This window comes from Petaurus breviceps, unplaced genomic scaffold (assembly GCF_028583685.1).
Source record: "Petaurus breviceps papuanus isolate PSGF00001 unplaced genomic scaffold, PetGlider_PUasm1.0 138, whole genome shotgun sequence".
NCBI lineage: Eukaryota > Metazoa > Chordata > Mammalia > Diprotodontia > Petauridae > Petaurus > Petaurus breviceps.
The window spans coordinates 28,417,306-28,436,516 of record NW_027185694.1 but is presented as its reverse complement, the minus strand read 5'-3'; the positions used below and the strand labels follow the sequence as shown (position 1 = coordinate 28,436,516).

The following is a 19,211-nucleotide window of genomic DNA, read 5'->3' as shown; positions in this document are numbered from 1 at the left end:
AGAGGGGAAATATTATTGTTATTATCGTGTTGGTTCCAGGCAACCCTAGAAGTAGTGGGTGAAAAGAGCTGTACTTTAGTAGGGAAATTGGGAGGCAATTTTCAGTTTCCCTTCTCTGCCCTTAAATCATTCATGTTAGAGGCTAAGAAATCCTTAAATCTTTGCTTCGGGTGACACGTAGAAATTGTCAGAGGAAAGAGTTAAGAACAGGCCCTCTAAAGTGCCTGTTTGTGCAGTACTGTGCTACATATTGGGTGAGATGCAAAGATTATTAAACATAGTCTTTACTCTAATAGAGGGTAGAAAGTATGTTAATATAGGTAATATGGGTTAGAATATAGTCATACATAAAAGCTCTAAGGGATGTCTCAAGAACTATAATACCTGAACCTGACAGTTCTATAGCACCTTGAAGCTGTGTATCATCTCATTTCAGCTTCTTAACTACCGTCTGAGGTAGAGAGTGCAGGTTCATCCATTTTACATATGAGGAAATAGGCTCAGAGAAGTTGGTGACTTGCCCATGGTCACATGGCTAGTAAGTTTTGATTGTGGAGTTAAAACCCAACTCTTCAGACAGTCAAATCCATTCAGGTTCCTTCACGTATAACATTCCCATCACCTTCAAACTGTGTACTATAGGAATTATCTCCATTTTACAGATGGGTAAACTGGAGTCCATTGAGGTTTTGGCAGGACTGAATGCCTGATTTCTCTCGATTCCAAAGCCAGCTTGAGTTCTTAGCTGGCAGTTACTGAGGAGGTGGGAAACAGGTGGTCAGCATTCAGATTAGAACATATTGGCTGCATGAGCTGGCTATATGCACTGAAGGTGCCCACCAAAATTTCAAGGGCCCAAAAGAAGATGCTGTGCTCTTTGAGCAAAGCAGAATTGAAATAGCTCAAAGGAAATGCAGGATGCTCAAACTTAGAGTATCCACACCAAATGTTCACACAGACTATTTGTGCCCGACCTGTGGTAGAGCATTCCAAGCTTGTATCGCTCTGATCAGCCACAGTCTGGACACATTGAAACTTGACTTTAGCATAGTGATGTCATTTGGTCCTCTTCAAGAACGAAAGACAACAACCACCACCTATGATTAGAATCATAAAGATCCTAAGTTTTAGAGGTAGAAGGGACATTAGAAATTATCTATGAGGACACTGAGGCTAAGAAAAAGGAAATGACCTGAGCTTTTTGTCACACAAAAAGTATGTAAGTGACAGAGGCCAGGATTTAAACCTAGTTCTTCTGACTCCAAATTGAGTGGTTTTTAATTACATTCTTGATGATGCATGAAGTGGTGAATTACAGGGTGTTGGGAAGTAGCTGTGTCTGACAAGCTCATTGGGCAGGACTGGGAGTGGGAAAATAAATCCCTAGTGATCCTATGGCTGAAGGCATGCCTAAGGGTGTGGTGCTCGTGCTGAATAATTTAGGAAGAGGCTGCTGCTGCTGGCTGAATTGGTCCCTAGAATGAGTGAGTACTGGAGAAGGTAGGGAGGAGGGTGTTGTCTTTGGTCGGGACCCTTAGTTTCTGGATGATGGTGGAGTAGTTAGTTAGATGTCAAAGAAGATAGCCCTGTGCTTCTGATAACCAGTTACTTAGACCCAAGAACTACATGGTTTTATTGAAACCACACTTGGGTCACTCTGGCCTGCCACTTGGGCCACTTTGGTAGTCTGGCTGTGAAGTACTGTCCTGTTGAGAGGAACTCATGGGATAGACATGGGGAAGTTTTAATTGCCAGAGACTGAGTTCTGAGGGAGCTTCCCACATCACAGGCTTCCTCTCACCTTTTACTTGTTTCTCTCTTTTATTTCAGATCTTCTCTGCCATGACCCGACGTAGCTGCAGCAACCGGGCCTGGCATTTTGTTCTGAGTGGGGCCCGCCGGGAGGCAGATGCCCGAGCTGTGGCTTTGGCCTCTGGCACCACCAACTGGGGCTATGATTCCGATGGACAGGTGGGTCTCTGCTTCCTTCTCAGGAAGAGTTATTACCAGGGTATTTTTAGCTCTTGCTGGAGTATGTTCAGAAGAAGGTGTCTAAGGAAATAGCTTCAGGCTTAGCCCTATACATGGAATGGTAGGTAAGAGAAAGCACAGGACAAGATCCTCTTATCCTTCAGATATTAATTATTCTACATCAGGAGTTAGCAAAAGCTGGCCTAAGTGTAAAGTGTTTTCTATTAAAATATGCAAAAATTTTCTTAGCTTCCAAGTACGAAAAGAGGAAGCTGGATCTGACCCTGCTCGTCAAAAAATGCAAGTGCTATTTTTCTCTGCTTTTTGTAGGGAAAATGAGTGAGAAATGGGAGGGAGCCCTCATGGTTTAGGGACCACCTCTGTAGGCCTAAAAGATATACCTAGGATGCTTCTGAAGGCAGGGAGAAGTAATTCCATGAGATTCTAGAAGGGTGGAAAGGAAGGAGTAGATAGTTGAGCTATTGTTAGGTTTATATTCAAATAGCAAAGAAGTGTTTTCCATTCTGTTCTATACAGCTGAACATGAGTCTATAATGTTGCAGGCTGGTGGCAAGATTACATTTTTGAGTGTTGTGTTTAGGGTCACCAGGCCATTGTCCTTTGCTCTCATCATGTTATTGGTGAGAACCCGGCCAGAGTTCCGTGCCCAGTTTTAGGGCTTGACTTTTAGAGGAGGGAAAATCCTGTTTGTGATATGTAAAATGTAATTGAAGCAAAGAATGGAAAAGAGTTGCTTTCTTCACCTGAGATAATATGGACAGAACAGATGGAACTGGAAGTATAGGGTGGGGAAGCTGATTGGTCTCTGAGGATTGTGGGAAACAGCAAGGCTGAAATGACTAGTACTAGAGGTGCAAGTATTAGCAAGTATCAAAAGCTTGTGCAACCTCGAGGTGCCATAAAGGGACTGGTTAGAATAGGAATGAATGTTCCTTTATGCTGTTGGGTGGTGGGCAGGACAACGTTCGCCCGAAACCTCCCATAACTTTGTGTTTCTCTCTCTCTGAATCACAGCAATAGTGAATCCAAACGGGTTTTATGCCTCAGGTTCAGTTTCCTTCCAGTTCTTTAAAAACATTTTTTTCATGTTGGTATCTACCCTGCTGCCGTTTCTGGGCATGGTGGGGGGAGTAAAACAGCCTCCCACCAGCCTGGACCAAGAAGAGCAAGCAATTCATCAAAAATATCTGATATGCCAAGTACATCTGCTTATGTTAAAAAACTGTTTAATTACCTGTTCTTTGGGATTTCCATAGTTTTCCAGTTGATTTGTGTTTGACCTCCTTATAGTGACCTTTTATCTTATGTTGTAGTCACTGTGTGTGTTGTTCTTTTGTCTCTGTTTATTTTCATCATATGGCCTGCTTACATCCTGTACCAGCTCCACCTTCCATTGGCTAGTGGCCTTGAGAATTCACTCCTGTGTGTTTCATCATAGGAAAGAGACTCATCTGGTGTTGCACCAGTGGAGCGTGGGTTATGCTCGTTGACAGTGTGGCTTAGAAATTTATATTTGCGGCAGTTGTTAGCACATACACTCAGCATGCTGTTTTTACCTGTCATCTAATGGTCTACATCCCTTTTGTAACATGCCTGCAAGAGCCGATGCAAAACATATCCCTCCCTTACCTTTTGTCTTGGAGAATTTCCAAGAATCTAGGCTGAATATGTTCATTCAGGACTTAACCCTTCTCCTTGGCTCTTAGCCCCAGTGGAGATCTTGATAAGTTGCACATGATTTTACTAGGGCATTAGAATAGGGCTGGGTGGCTGTGAAAATGCCTCTCTCTAGGTTCCAAATATATTAGAATATTTTTTATATTAGAAACTGCTAGACAAGAGTTCCACTTCAACAGTTGGCAGGCTTCCTTGAGAATTACTTTACTTGATCCTAACCACAACCCTGAAAGGTTAGGTACTGTTATTATTTCTATTTTACAATTGAGGAAACTGAGGCAGTCAGGTTAAATGACTTACTTGGGATCCCACAGCTTATTAAATGTCTTTGAATTCAGATCTTCTTGACTGCAGGTCCAGCTCTGTCTGCTGTACCATCTAGTGCCTCCCCCACTAATATTAGCTCCATTTTATCTTGGTTCTTCTGTATTCATAGTTGTTTGCATATTGTCTGTCTTAGAATATGAGCTCATGGTCTTTGTATCTCCAGTTCCTGGCACAGAATAATAGGCACTTTATAAATGCTTGCTGACTTGTAACTTTGCTATGAATTCTGCACTCAGGGCTCAGAAAGAACCAGCCAAAGCTCTTTCTCTTTCACATACCAGCCTTTCCAGATATAGTACTAAGTCTTTTCTCCTGGCTAGGCATCCCTAGCTCCTCTAGGATTTGACATGATCTTGAGACTCCTTTGGGTGTGTAATATTACATATGCTGTTAGATACAATGGATTGTGTTTTATGGACTCATTTTTTGTCTCAAACATTTTGTCAGAAAGAATGACCAAAAAGTGTCAGTTCTGAATGGAAGTGTCAGGGCTTATTTGGGAATGTTTTATAAAAACAAGAGGTATCCATAAAACAATTTGTAAAACAAAAAAATTCCCAACTGTGGTGCTCATTCTTTTACAGTGATAGAGCTGAACACAGACACCAGCTAGTTTGTCCATATCAAGTACTCAGTAATCTTGGCTCCTCATTCACTAGCCATGTGACCAGCCTATGCACAAGTTACATGCAGTCTCTCTGAGCCTGAATTTCACTATCTTTAAGGTGGGGACAATCTTTTTTTTTTTTATGGAGAAGACAAATAATGCTTGGGCTACCATCTAATGGGATTGATAGGAAGGTGATTTAAAAACAACTGCAGTACTATGTAAATATGAGGTGTAATTACTGGGAAGGAAACTATTGGGAGACATTTGAGTTAAACATCTGAGCACATTTTTCTGAAGCCACATTTGGGGTAAAGGATGAAATGATGGGCAAAAAAGAGGTCCAGTGTTGATGGCCAGCACCCTTCTGGCCTTGATTTAGGCTGTTGGTGGAGTGTTTTTGGCTGTTCTCAATCTATTTTTTATTATAACCTCAACTGGACCCTCTCCCAAAGCAAGTCCAGAGCCACATGTTGTCTGGAGCTTTTCTGCTTTTCTAGGTGGGAGAGCTCTGTTGTCAGGGTTGCCCTTCAAAGTCAGCAGCCTCTCCCCTTTTCCGTGGCAGGTGGTCAAGTGCCAAGGTTAGGTGACAAATCCCATAAGGCACCTGGGTGATGAGGCCATTAGAATTCTAAGGGGTAAGTAAGAATAGAGATTTCTAAAGGAGAGAGGTACATGTTGTGGAATATGGGGGGTGGGGCAAGTAAATTCTGTCTGAGGGGAGGTGTCACTCCCTTTTGACCTGTGCTTTCACAGTATTTTGGAATCTTTAATCTCCACTGATGCAGACTGTAGTACCACCTATACTGTGGCTTTATGAATTGATTAAAAACATTGATCACTTTGTACCCCTCATCCTGAAGATGAGCCTCTCCACACTTAGCCAGGTTGGTCTGTAAAGGATAGCTCTACATAAAACCTTTTCAGCCTATTAGATGTGACAGAGCTAGTGTTTTGCTGGGATAGGTTTCAGTGAAAAGATACTGTAGAATATGTCTTGCATATAATAAATACTCTGATAAATGTTTGGATGAAGACTTGGGAGGCCTTCTTGGGAACACTCTGATAATCAGACCCCTGTCATTGGTCCAGATCATTTCCAGACTTGACAACTTTTCTAAGACTTATTGATACTTTTACTCCACCATTGTGGCTCTACATGTTCTGTATTCCTGGTGTTTGCCATTTGTGACTAGTGGCTCAGCTGGCACTCGGTCTTCCTGTCTTTCCTATGTTCCTTTCTCATCATCATTCCTTTAGTGGTAAGGTTATAGGCGTTTAAAGGGACCATAGAGGTCTAGTTCAACACCCTCTTCTTACATAGGAGAAAACCAAGACTCAGTCAGACCTTAAATGGCACAAGTCATGTGTAGCAGAAGTGTTCTTTTAATGCACTATCTCTGATTTCAGCTCTGTTGGGGAGTTGTGACTTCCCTCCAGCTCCTCAACCAGCCATCTAGTTAGAAATTAATTTTCCTTGCACCCTGTGTTAAAATGTTTTGCTTATATCTTTTGTTTTTATAAGACTTAGCTTTTTCCCTGTAACTCTCCTCGCTTAGAGAACTTTATCCTGATCTCTAATGTGGGGACTTAGATTGGACTGCCATGTCGCTCTTGAAAATTACTGGTAGGGAGGAGGAAGTTGACGTGTGGGCTGGAGCTGTATAGTCCCCTGGCTTTGCCCGCACACTGGCCTTGTCACTGAAGGATAAGCCAGGTAGTGTTTCTCAGTTTGGATGAGTCATGGGATTGACCCCTAGGATTTGCAGCCGTGGAATTTGTGGTCATCAGACACCCCTGATTCTGTGATCATTACTGATAATAATGTACTTGTGACGAGAGGAGCCCTCAGCAGATTCCAGAATAGGCAGGTGGTCTGTGCTGTGTGTAATGATGACTCAATCAGAGCATCTCAGTGATGACCACTATGTTTCTGAATATTCAGGAACTATCCATGGATTGTGACAGAGCCCTAGAGCAGAATTCTGACTTGGTGAGGACCTTCAGTCACAGGCAGTTCCTTTATTAAACTGGTGCTTATCTATCTTGCACTCACCCCAGTCACATTTGGGACCGTAAAGTGAAGGCAGTGAATGGAATGAAAGCTAGAAGTTGCTCAGTTTGGAGGTTGATCCAGCAGCTTAGAGCCAGCATGAAGGTATAACATCACAGAGATTGTTTCTTAATATTCATGAGTCAGGTAAGCCCTTAGGAGGTGGGCTTTTCAGATAGAGCAGGCCCTACAAGGGAATATATGTCAAAAAAAAATGTAGGGGCGGCTAGGTGGTGCAATGAATAGAGCACCAGCCCTGGAGTCAGGAGGACCCGAGTTCAAATCCGGCCTCAGACACTTAACACTTACTAGCCATGTGATCTTGGGCAAGTCACAACCCCAATTACTCTGCCCCCCCCCCCCAAAAAAAAAAGCATAGGCACTTACATGTATGGGCTACACAAAGGGGGCAGAGTGAAGCAGGTAATCTATTTTTTCCATGTGGTGTGTGTACCTGTGTGGGATTGTCCTGTGCCAGGGACCCCGAGATTCCTCTCCACAAGGAGAGAAAGTATGGTGTTCTTTGCTCCAGTAATGATGGTAGCATGTTCCCAAAGCTGCCTCCTCTGCTGCAGAGACTTCTTAACTAGTGTGGGGGGAGGATCTTGATAATGACTTTGTGCTCCTTTTCTCATACTTTACCCCCTTCATGTCATCACACTGTGCCTGAATTTTGGACAGGCTAATGACCTAGCTCTACCCTTGGCTTTTTGTTTGGCAGCACAGTGACTCAGATTCAGAGTCAGAGTTCCCCTCCCTGCCACCGTCCATCCCGAGTGCTGTGCCCGTGACTGGAGAGTCCTACTGTGATTGTGAGAGCCAAAGTGAAACTCCGTATTGCGCCAGCCTCCACACCAGCCATCGAAGCAGGGACTGCCAGTGTGGCGAGGAAGATGATTGTAAGGAGCCTCCATGCTTCCTGCGGGGATGGTCAGCGGCCAAGTTAATTAGCTGTTCCCCATCATTTTTTTGGCTCTTGGTGTTTCTAAGAGATCCAGAGCTAGCAGGCTCCCGAGCTCAGGTGGTACTTAACTTAGTATTGCTGGCACTTGGTCTCCAGGCCAGTGGGGATTATTTGGGAATCAGCTGGCTTTGTAAAGGCCTCCTGCCCTTGTCTTTTTTTCTGGTATTGGACAGCCCTAGGAAGATGCTCAGGGGTAGCATGGGGATGGGGACAGTTGACTCAATCAAATGTAGTTATAATAACTGCCTCTTTTAGAGGGAGAGCACAGTGGTCAGGTTCTGCCTACCTAGAACATATACACTTGGGCTTCAGTACCCAAAAGAGAACATAGAACTGAAGTTAAAAATTATAAGGAATTTGTATGGTCATCTGTTTTGTCCGTAGGTCTGGGTTGTTGTTTTTTTTGGGGGGGGGGGCAGGGTTTGGTTTGGTTTTCCTGGATTGAGAATAAGTCTCAAATGAAGCGGGGGAGCTATGAGTACACACCAGTAGCATAACAGGATGCAGTTTTTACCAGACCAGGGTCTGGTCTAGTTGGACAAGCAGACTCGTGTTGGGGGGAGGGGAATATTCTGCATTGGGCCTCAGGAGCAGCTCTCCTCCACACTGAGCATGACCGTGCTTATGCCACTTTGGCCGGGCCTTGTCTCTGCCCTGTTAGCATCCGTCTCACCAGCTGATTGTGTCAGTAATGAGAGAAATGTTACATTTGGAACTGGACACGTTGTGGGGTTGGTTCCCTTTGGCCTGTCCCAAATTGCAGCCTTTTCCTCCTCCAATACAGATTTTGATTGGGTATGGGATGATCTGAACAAATCAACAGCCACTCTGCTGAGTTGTGACAACCGCAAAGTCAATTTTCACATGGATTATAGCTGTGGCACAGCAGCCATACGAGGAAACAAGGAGCTATGTGAAGGCCAGCACTTTTGGGAGATTAAGATGACTTCTCCAGTCTACGGCACTGATATGGTATATTCAGGGGGTCGGGGGACACTGTTCTAGGACATGAGCACTAGCCCCAGACCACCGCTCTCATGGCTTAGTGCTCTTCTCCTTCCCTTCTCCCCACTGTTTTCGGTAGATGGTTGGCATTGGGACATCTGATGTTAATCTGGACAAGTATCGCCACACATTCTGTAGCTTGCTGGGCAAGGATGAAGATAGCTGGGGCCTCTCTTACACAGGTGAGCACGGGAGGACCGAGAATACAGAGGAAAAGGCTCAGGGAGGGGAGATGGGTTGGGGTTGGAGGCTTTATGGCTATAGATGACTGTGAAATCTCAGGGTAGGTAGCCTGGGGTGGGATGGGGAGAAAGGAGATTATAGCAAGGTTATACTGTATCCCTCTAGCATTCAACAGGCAGGGCTAGAAAAAGTGGATTATAATTGGAAGTGGAGCCTATCTTTACACAAATTACAAGATCCATCAAATTTAGTTTTCCCTGCTTTGGGGCTGCTGTTTCAGGACTTCTCCATCACAAGGGTGACAAGATGAGCTTCTCGTCACGGTTTGGCCAGGGCTCCATCATCGGGGTTCACCTAGACACTTGGCACGGGACACTGACCTTCTTCAAAAACAGGAAATGCATAGGTAAGGGTGGGTACCGAAGGCCCAAGTTACAAGATAGAATTTCTTTAATGGGAGTATAGCTAGCTAGCTTAGTTTTTTACTCAGTTTTGGTAGTAAAAAGACCAACCCAGGCAAAGAAAGGGGAGGGTCTTTCTGAGTTCTCTGCTCCCTCTAGAAGCTTGGATACTGGTCTGTTTCACCATGGACTGCGTAGATTAGTCCTTGAGTTTGCCCCGCCCATATAGAGGTTAGAGGTCAGTGATGCCCAATACCTCCATTCACATCATGTCTCCTGCCAGGAGTCGCTGCCACCAAACTGCAGAACAAGAAGTTCTACCCCATGGTTTGCTCCACTGCCGCCAAGAGCAGCATGAAGGTGATCCGCTCCTGTGCCAGCCTCACTTCCCTGCAGTATCTGTGTTGCTATCGCCTGCGCCAACTGCTGCCTGACTCCGGGGACACACTGGAAGGGTTGCCTCTGCCACCTGGCCTCAAACAGGTGCTGCACAACAAACTGGGCTGGGTCCTGAGCATGAACTGTAACCCCCTGCCATCCCCATCACCCAAGGTGGCTGCGTGCTCAGGGACCCCGGAAGCCAAGCCATGTCAGAGGAAGAGGTGTCGACGGACTTAACTTATTTTCCAATGAAAACTGCCTTGTTGGGCTTGGGGTGGCTTCTTTCTTTTCCCTTTCCTCTACACACTTTTGGGACAAGAAAGGGAGGTTTGGGAGGGGAGGTTGCCCGTCCCCATCCTTGGGGCCAGCTCCACTGGTTTGAATTTGCCAAGATATTCCCCTCATTCAGGAACTAGTTAAGGTCACAGCGCCTGCTCCTCACCTGGACTGGAAGTGGAAGACTGTGCCATGAACCCAAGAGCATCAGCTCAGAAAAAGATGGACACAGTAAGGCTCCCTGAGCCCTTATTCTGGACTTAGCCCAATGGTCACTGCAGGTCCTCTTCAGGGTGGTGGAGACTGCCTCCCTCTGGGCCCAGTGTATGATCACTCCTGCCTCCAGGGAGGGGAGGAGAATGCCGAAGCCTAGCCCCAGCTGTTCTCTAGTGTTCAGCTGAGAGGGATGAGGAGAAAAGCCTGGTTAATATATTAACATGTGTCTGTGTTTCCCTCCACCCCTTGGGGCTCCAAATCTAGGATCTAGAACTTTTTTTTAAAAACCTGCTTTTGCATGTTGTCAGCTTCTTCTGCTCCTATATCAAAGACTGTATCAAATCACTGTAATAAAGTCAAAATAGTTTATATTGATTTACAGATGCTACAGAAGTAAATGGGCCCATGTTTAGGAGTTGGGTGGTTATGATGTTTAAGGGTTGAAGCTGAGGGGTGGTCCAAGCATCAGCTTACTGATTATAAAAGTACACTCATTACCCTGTGATGTACTTGGTAGGGAATTAGCCCCATTTTATGGATAAACCTGAAGTTGGAAGGAAATGATTTTTTGTGGCAGAGCCAAGACCAGAATTGTGACCATGTGCCTCTGGAGGGCTAAGGAGCCTTCAGTGAGTCATAGAGGGACATAGTATCTTGTAAAGATGATGTGAATTGCCAGGGTCTCTAGTACCTTGGTTATTAAAATTGTAGGTGTATTGTATCCAGGCTGGAAATTGGGAAAAGTCAAGAGTTCTCCTTCCATCTCTAGGGGAACTCTTCGTTTAAAAAAAAAAATCTTGCTGCGGTGGCCACCAATTTTTTGTTGTCTGACTTAGTTGTCGTACTAGCCCTTCAACTCTCCCACCAGCAAACAGCCTTGTTCAGCTTTGCTGATACCTTCCCACTTCCTTCCTTGATAACGTCCCTTGTTTCGATGCCCCTTTTCATGTTTGCCACCACAATTTCTACACTGAACACCCTCCACATTAATACTGAGCTGTTAAGAAAAAGCTAACTGCTATGCTAGGGAGAGGCGGAGAGCTTTTCACCGTCACCACTAGGAATATGGCATCTCCTTCACTGCTCCTTCCACCAAGGTCCTGAGCTATATTAAGTCACCCCTCCCCTATTTCCAAGGTCTCTTCCAATAGGTCTAGCTTCAGACCCAAAAAGGTAGAAGCGGATCTGTAGCCCACCCTCTCAACCCCATAGTTATGAGCTCAAATCTAGTGAAGGGTCAGGATTAGCTAATGTTAGATTGACTCATAGACATGAATCCGATGATCTTTCTTCACTGCAAAGTCACTGACTGAGTAGAGACAGGCATTCCTGCTCTATGTGCCTGAAGGGGCCCAGAGAGGACACATGAGCTGGGAATGGCCACACCTGCTTCCCTCCCCTTATCCAGTAACCCGACACCAGCTTTTTAACCTTTTTGCCTGGGGGAAGGGGGCAGTGGGGGGTGTCTTCTGTTGTAGAAGGGGAGGGGAGGAACAGTAGGAGTCTTAACTGAAATGAGATCAGAACCCAGCCCTGGCCCTAGTTATCTGTAGGCAGGGGATTGGAAACAGCCTTCCCTGCCTTAGCCTACCTCCTTGCAGTAACAAAGGAAAAAACCTGAGTTTTTACATGCTGTTTGCAAACACAGCGTGAGGTTTCTAGAGTTGCACAGTGTCTTCAAGGGCCCTGCTTAGGATCCTTGCTCCTAGTTTCTACTGTCCACCTTCTTCACCCTTAGCCTGGTAGGCCTCAGTCTGAATCAGCATTGCCATTGCTTCTAAAAAGGAAACAATATGGACAAGATGGGATCTTTTTTCCACCTTCCCTTGAGAACTCAATCCCCCAAGGGATTGGCACAGGGAAGGCACAGAACAAGGTTGTGTTTTTAATGTTTCGACTCAGGGTTGAAGGGTATGTTGGAGTTCATTTATTATGACTTGTCATTTTACAGATAGAGATGAGACTAAACATGGGCAGAGGAAGTTTCCTCATCTGGAGATTTATTGATGAAATCAGGGCTGGAAATGAGAATACCTAAAAGTTCTGATCAAATGGACACCACTACAACTGCTAATCTGAAAGCATGGCAGTGATCTCCCCAAGCCTGTCCTCCCCAGGCACTCACTGGATGGCCTTTGTTAATGTACACACACGTTGGCTCAGCTCCTGCCACGAATGCACCAGCAGCACAGCCAGTTTCTTCTGCAGCTGCAGTAGCACCATGACCTGTGGAGGAGGTAAAGAACATAAGAGGGGGAGAAGTTCAGTCTGAGGAGGGGCCAGAGCCCTGCCAACCCAGCAGCCCTTGGAAAGCAGAATAATACAAAGAATCACAGACTTGAAGCAACTGCAAATAGAAGAGTTTGCTAGGATGTGCCCTCAAGACCATCCCTCAGAGGAAAAAGTCCCTCTCAAGGCTGCTGAGGGCTAGAAATGGACCTCCATGGCCTTTATAGCGTGGTCTTCACCTCTTCCACTTCCTGTTGAGTCACAGCCACCTTTGAGCTGGATGCCACTCCATCTGATTCCTGCTAAACTCCTTTGACACCAGACTGGAAAACCTGAGCAAACCCATTCATGTCTTTCTGGCTCATCCATTTTTCCTCTCCCCAACCACCCCTCTGAGAACTCTTGCTGCTACCCTTGGTATAGGATCCTTTGTGGCCTGTGGATAGTCTGGGATGGCTAAGACTGAGGGAACCCAAGGAAAGTCTCCAATTTCACTAAGCATATTGCTAAATTATGGCATCCCCTTAGCCTCTGGAACTGGGCAATGCAAGAACTGCCACTGATAACTGTCAAGTCCAGTGACAGCCAGGTGGCAATGGATCTGGCCAGGTAATCTCAGGTACAAGCCAAGGAACAGAGAAGCAGTGGGATGACCCTGCAACAGAAAGAACCTTGAGCTAGTATGTGGTAGAACCTAAAGGGAGAAGATTGGGGTCTTGTTTATGTCAAGTCTAATTTTTCTTCAAACTATTTGCCTTCAATAAAGTCAATGGTGTCTGTCAGTGAACTTGACAACTCTTCTTTCTTGCTGATAAGCATTTAGTTGTTTGTGGCCACAGGCAGACCATGGTCTCCAAAGTGAGAGACCCTGTATGGAAGCCTCCAGGCCAGCCTACCCACCTACCTTCTTTCCCCCCTCACCTCCAAGCTCCTGGAATACTGCCAACAATCCCTGTTCTCCAGCTCTTTTCAGGGTTTTTTTCCAGTTGGATGTCTGCTCTCCAGAGGCTGCCTTTTCTGCTGAAATTGTATTTTAGGCTCATCCCCTCTGCCTTTCCAGGGTTACCTGTGACTTTGTTTTTTCTAATAAAAAAGAGACATCAGTTTTGTTCCCCCCCCCCCCCCAGGAGGTTTAGGAGCCTCAATGAATGGCTTTGGTGGGAGCTATAAAGTGGAAAGGAGATTCCTGAGCAGGGGAGGGTGAGTGGTTAAAAACCACCAGTTTATAGCTGGAAGAGACAGACATCAGCTAGTCCAGGGGTGGGGAACCTGTGGCCTAAATCCTTAAGTGCAGCTTTTTGACTGAATCCCAATCTGGATTTGTTCTGTAAAATTTGGATTAAGTCAAAAGGCCACACTTCAGGATTTAGAAAGGCACATATGGCCTTAAGGCTACAGGTTCCCCACCCCTGGGTCCCTTTGTTTTTTTCAGTCTGACCAGAAAAATTAAAGAGTAGCCTCTGGTTCTGAGGGTGACCTCCCCAGCTCAGCTTTAGATGTATGTGTATGGGGGTGGGGTGGGGAATCTATAGCCTTGAGGCTACATGTGGCCCTATAGGTCCTCAAGTACAGCCCTTTGACTAAATCCAAACTTCAGAGAACAAATGTGGCAGCAGGTTCCCCACCCTTGGGTTAGGGGGTGGGAATGGGACAGGATTGGAAAACAATTTAGTATCTTAAATAAAAGGAAAGGCTGCCAGGGAGTAGCCCTGACTCCCATTGCCCTCTCACAGCCCCCAGCACATGTGCCAGTGAGATGAGATGAGGCCTTTGTTCCCAGGACCACCAGGACTTCTGCAACCCACAGTGCAGCAGGAGCATCCTGGCTCGCTGGCCAGGCCAAAGCCCACGACCCCAAGCAGTCAGGACTGACACCAGAGCTGTCACTGCAGTCTGAGCTAACATCTTGCAGAACTAAAGGGTGAAAGTCAGAAAAGAGGACTCTGGAACTGCTTGGCAGTACTGATAGAACTAGAACCTGCCTGTTATGAGCATGGTGGAAACACGGCTATTGCTGAGGGAAGATATGGCATTTCCTGTCTTGGATTCTGAGGTGTAGGAAGAGAACTCCTTAGACTGTTCTGGCAGATGGCTGACACCTTTCTTTCAGCTGAGACTGAACCCATGGCCAGGGCTCAATGAGCCGCTTGCATTTTAGGGACCTCAAAGCCCCTATTGGGACATCGGAGCCAGCATCTTCCAGGAGAGCTAGGGAGAAGCAAGGAGAAGAGAGCACTTTGAGGTGCCCAGAAGTTCCAGCAGATACAGCAGCTGCCTGTAATTCAGCTGGGCAGTCACTCTGCTCTACCCTATTCCCACTCAATACTACTATCATTCTTGCTGACACAGGCTTGATGGAAGAAGTGAGAAGAGAGGTGGGGAAGGACTCTCCTCTATGACAAGGTTTCCCGGTCACCAGTCCCAGTTCTAGTACATAACAAATTCTGTGGAAATTTTTACTTTTAATTAGTTGTTAATGTGAAAAAAAAAAGACCCTTCTTGTATCCTTTCCTTCCTATTTGAAGGTTCAAGAATTGCAGTCAGTATAGAAACTGAAATTTTTAGGGCCCATAGTATAAGCCAGAAGAATACTGACCTAAAATAGAGCTACAGAGATGCAAATGGTTAGAATGGCAGGGTAGCACAGTGACAAGGACAACAGGCTGTCTCCCCTAAGGGTCTATCAAATTCTCCAAGGTGGTGTTCTAAACCTCATCTTTCTTCAAGCCTTCTACACCATCCTGTTTCCCATCCCTATTTGTAGAGGGCTTGGACCCAGACTCTGTTACCAAGAGCTCCTCTTTCCCCTACTCTACATTTCAAAGTCCCTCCATTCTTTCCTCCTTTACTTATACAATAGGTTCTAAAACATTGATTCTATATTGATGAAGAATGACCATCATCTGTTTTCCTGGGCAGATTGCTATGCTCTTTGATCTCTCTCCCTACCAGGATCCTTAACTGCTGCCTATGAACATGCCCAGGTCTCTCCCATTCTTCTAAAAAACCTCAGTTACTTCCTCAAGCAATCATCCCATCTCCTTGCTTTTTAGAACCAAACTCCTAAAAAAGCTGTATATATGCCTATGGTTTTTGCTTCCATCTACTCTTCTCTCACTCCACCCCTTTTAATCTGGCTTCTGACTTCACCATTCAAGTGAAACTGATGGGGTGCTTGGGATCTGTCTGTAAAATCAATTTGTAATATCAGTTTGTAAAACCAGTCTGTAAAATCACATTTCCCCCTCCCCAGCCTCAGAACATTAACTCTGCCCCTTTCCCCTGCTGTACTCTGCCCAGAAACAACTCATGAATTGTTTATTTCTGCTTGGAACAATAACAAGCTACACCTATGAACCCTTCACTAAACCATCTATAAACATTTTAGCTTAGGCAAATGTTATCTCCCCTTAGTAAGTGGGCAGCTGCCCCATGAATCCTTCAACGCCCTATCTATAGGTTAACTCCTCAGCCAATTATACACATACTGAGTCACCGTTAGCCTTGGTTCCCAACATCTATCTTGTCAAACATGACACTGATGGGTGGCAGACTAGGCACTTCTCAGTCAGCCCTTGACTGCTAGCTGACTCAGGCCTAAAACCACATTTCCAGGTAGCCCCTCCTTGGGCTATTTCCCAGTGAATTATGGGCAATAGCCTGCGCAGTTGACATTAAAAGTGCATGTTCCTTTAAGCACTGACCACCCTAATCCCACCCTTACTCGCCTAGTTAGCATAATTGACATCTGATTAATTGCCTAGACTCCTTGAAACTATGCCTATGTCATCTTTAAGCTTGCAGGTTCTCTAAGAACTCTTGCCCGCTGTACAGCATAACAATAAACTTGCAGGTCCCCTAAGGACCCTTGCCCGCTGTAAAGTGTAACAATAAACTTTTACAATTCTGACTCCAAGTCTACCTGGGCCTACTGAATTCTTTTCCAGACTGAATCAAAGGCATTCTGGTCTTTGATGAGGATCAGAGTTCCTGTATAACCTACTGCCACCCCCCCCCATCAAAACTGCTGTTTCTTAATATCTTTTACTTGCCAAATCCAGTATCTTTTTGACCTTCCTGCAGCACCCAACACTACTGACTACTGTTGCATCCTATACACCCTTCTTCTACCTGGGTTTTGGTGACACTGCTTTTCTCCTCTCAGGCTATTCCTTTTCAATCTCCTTTGCTGGGTCATTATCCATTTCCTGCCCCCTTGTAGGCTTTGTCCTTTTTTTTTTTTTAATTAATTATTTACTTTTAGTTTATAACATTCAATTCCACAAGCTTTTGAGTTCCAAATTTTCTTCCCCTCCCTCCCCTTCCCTCTCTTCACCCCATGCAATCTAAGAGGTTCTACAAATCCCTTCACATTAAACATTAGTCAGGTTGTAAAGAAGAATTATAACCAATGGAATGAATGAGAAAGAAGGAACAAAAAACAAAAAGGAGAGCAAGTAGTTTGCTTCAATCTTCATTCAGACTCTGTAGTTCTGTCCCTGGATGTGTCCCTTCCATCATGAGTCTTTTGGAGTTGTCTTATAACCTTGCATTGCTGAGAGGAGCCCAGTCTATCAAAGTTAGTGATCACAGATACGATGTGTCTGTAATTGTGTACAATGTTCTCCTGGTTCTAGGCTTTGTCTTGTACTTGGTTTTGTTGACCTGAAAGTTTGATTAAAAGAGGCAAACAGGCTAAGTGGTGTATAAATTCATATTGTTTATTCCTTAAAGCTAGCAGAATACATGTATGTGGAGCCAGAACTTAAAAAGAATGAGAAGTCTTGGGGGTGGCTAAGTGGCAAAGTGAATATAGAGCACCAGCGCTGCAGTCAGGAGGACCGGAGTTCAAATCCGGCCTCAGACTCTTAACACTTACTAGCCATACTGTAGTATGACCTTGGGCAATTGCCCTCCAGAAAAAAAAAAAAAAAGCAAAGAATGAGAAGTCTTTTATACATTGTAGAACAATCCCAACTCAGGATGTCTATGTCACTCAAATGTATGATCTCTGTATGTGTTTAACCATAGCATGAGAAAGGAAGTTTCTTAGAAGTTTTTTGGTTTTTTACCTTTTTGGAGGGGGGAAGGCAGGGCAATTGGGGTTAAGTGACTTGCCCAAGGTCACACAGTTAGTGTTAAGTATCTGAGGCCACATTTGAACTCAGGTCCTCCTGATTCCAGGGTTGGTGCTCTTCACTGTACCACCTAGCTTCCCCAGTTGAATAAATTGTAAATATAATAAGACAATTAACAAAGTGTCAATTGAAGTTACGAGCCCAGGATATCTGCTTCCCCTGTATAGCCTATGTCCATAGGATACCAACTTTTCCTCCAAACCTAACCCTCTTCCAAACTTCCCTACTTTGATCAAGGTGCCATCCATCTTTCAGTGCACTTCAGAATCATCCACCACTATTTTCTCTTCTCACCTCCACTCCCACCCCATTCAGTGTGTTAAGTCTAGTTTATTCTATTTCCACAACATCTCTTGCATTGGTCCTTTCTCCTCACTCATATGGCCACCAACCTAAGTCCTTTGTCATTTTAAGACAGACTATTACAGAATACACTCCTAATTGGTCTTCCTTCCTCTGGTGACTTTTAATTCCAACCTAACAATCACAAGTGCCAAAATGATATTCCTGACAACACCCATCTAAAATGTTCCAAAAGCTCCAGCGGCTCCTTCTCACTTCTAGACAAACACTCGTATTTGGTTCACCATTCCACACTTAATACACACTACTGCCCTTTCTGAGCTCTCTCCAGTCTGCCCAAACTGGCCCCCCCACACTTCCTCACAGATGACTGCAGCACACGGGGGGGGGGGGGGGGGGGGGGGGCTCTGCTCCATGCTTGGAACGAAGCCTGCGCTCCCCTGGAAGCTTCGCTCAAGACACCTCGTCCCATGTGGCTCTGTTCCCACCTTGCAGTGCCTCCTCCGTATCCTGAAAGGACCCTCTGTATTCTGTATCTGGCACGCATGTGCCCAGCCTGTTTTCCTGACAGGATGTAAATCTCACACTTCATTTTCGCTTCCTCACGGGAGGTTCCATATACTAGCGAAAGGCCTACGTTCCAAGCACCGAACTCCACCTGAGAAGCTCCCCAGGGATGAAAGGCAGCTGGGAGAACGAAGGATGCCACCGCTTCCCTTCCAAATCTCAAAGCCAGCCACAAGTCCTTCTGGTCTGGCCCGAATGCCTCGTGCTGACCCCGTGGACAGCTCCGGAGGGCCCGCCCACTTGAGCCCTGGACCTCCAAGTGTGTCAGGCAGTGGTCCTGCCGCACTAGCCGCAAGGCCTCGGCTGCCTCCTTCCGCCTCAGCTTCTCCAGTTCTCCGGTATTCCGGCCTTGGTTCGCGCTGCAGCAGCGCCCGGCTCCTCCCGCGCCGTTGTCCCCGCCCCTTCCCGAGGCCGGACTGGCACCGGAGCAGTCGTGGGGTACCCCCTGAGGGACTAAGGCCCCACTGCGTTGGACCTCCCCCACAGCAGGCAGAGTTGCTCCCTTTCCCCACCCCCGGGCCCACGCTTTCAATCATCCCGCCCCCCATATGCACCGCCTCCTGATTGCCGCCCCCCAAGCCCCCCTCCCCCCCCACCTCTTTCTCTCCAAGGCCCCCCCCCCCTCCCCGCCAGCTTTCTCTTAGATCCGTGGTCCGGCTCTCTGTACTGTCCCTCCGTGCCCCTCCTCCCGGGTTCCTTCAGCTCCGCCCCTCACCCTTTGCGCGTCTCTTCAGCTCCTGCTACCCATTGAGTCTTCCCGTCCCCTGCCTTGCTTTAAGGCCTCTCAGCCTCTTCAGGTAGCGTCCCGGAATCATCACAGTCATGGATCTGCCGCCCCGCAAGGCCACCTCCCTCCCTAGCTCTTTCCCTTCCGGTGCGCGTCCCCCGGCCC

The 19,211-nt window shown here is 46.1% G+C and overlaps 2 protein-coding genes across 8 annotated transcripts in view; one reads left to right on the top strand and one right to left on the bottom strand.

Moving 5' to 3' along the window:
• The window catches only part of SPSB3 (splA/ryanodine receptor domain and SOCS box containing 3), a 17,434-nt gene extending 6,977 nt beyond the window's left edge, over positions 1-10,457 (top strand). For 3 of the 7 annotated variants that reach the window (XM_069062518.1, XM_069062529.1, XM_069062557.1), the window contains exons 2-7: positions 1,831-1,971; positions 7,378-7,555; positions 8,405-8,592; positions 8,705-8,807; positions 9,089-9,214; positions 9,493-10,457. In XM_069062518.1, the coding sequence (XP_068918619.1) occupies positions 1,831-1,971; positions 7,378-7,555; positions 8,405-8,592; positions 8,705-8,807; positions 9,089-9,214; positions 9,493-9,827 (1,071 nt within the window). In that variant the 3' untranslated portion in view covers positions 9,828-10,457. Of the gene's footprint in view, positions 1-1,332; positions 1,501-1,830; positions 1,972-7,377; positions 7,556-8,404; positions 8,593-8,704; positions 8,808-9,088; positions 9,215-9,492 lie in introns of those variants that run through there. The other 4 variants (XM_069062539.1, XM_069062547.1, XM_069062567.1 and 1 more) reach the window with 4 other exon arrangements.
• Positions 10,458-11,890: 1,433 nt separating this feature from the next.
• On the bottom strand, positions 11,891-19,143 carry EME2 (essential meiotic structure-specific endonuclease subunit 2). The gene is given in 4 exon segments (XM_069065666.1): positions 11,891-12,308; positions 18,411-18,667; positions 18,670-18,772; positions 19,093-19,143. Coding segments are annotated over 4 exon segments (516 nt in total). The 3' UTR covers positions 11,891-12,203.
• Between the last annotated feature and the right edge of the window lie 68 nt (positions 19,144-19,211).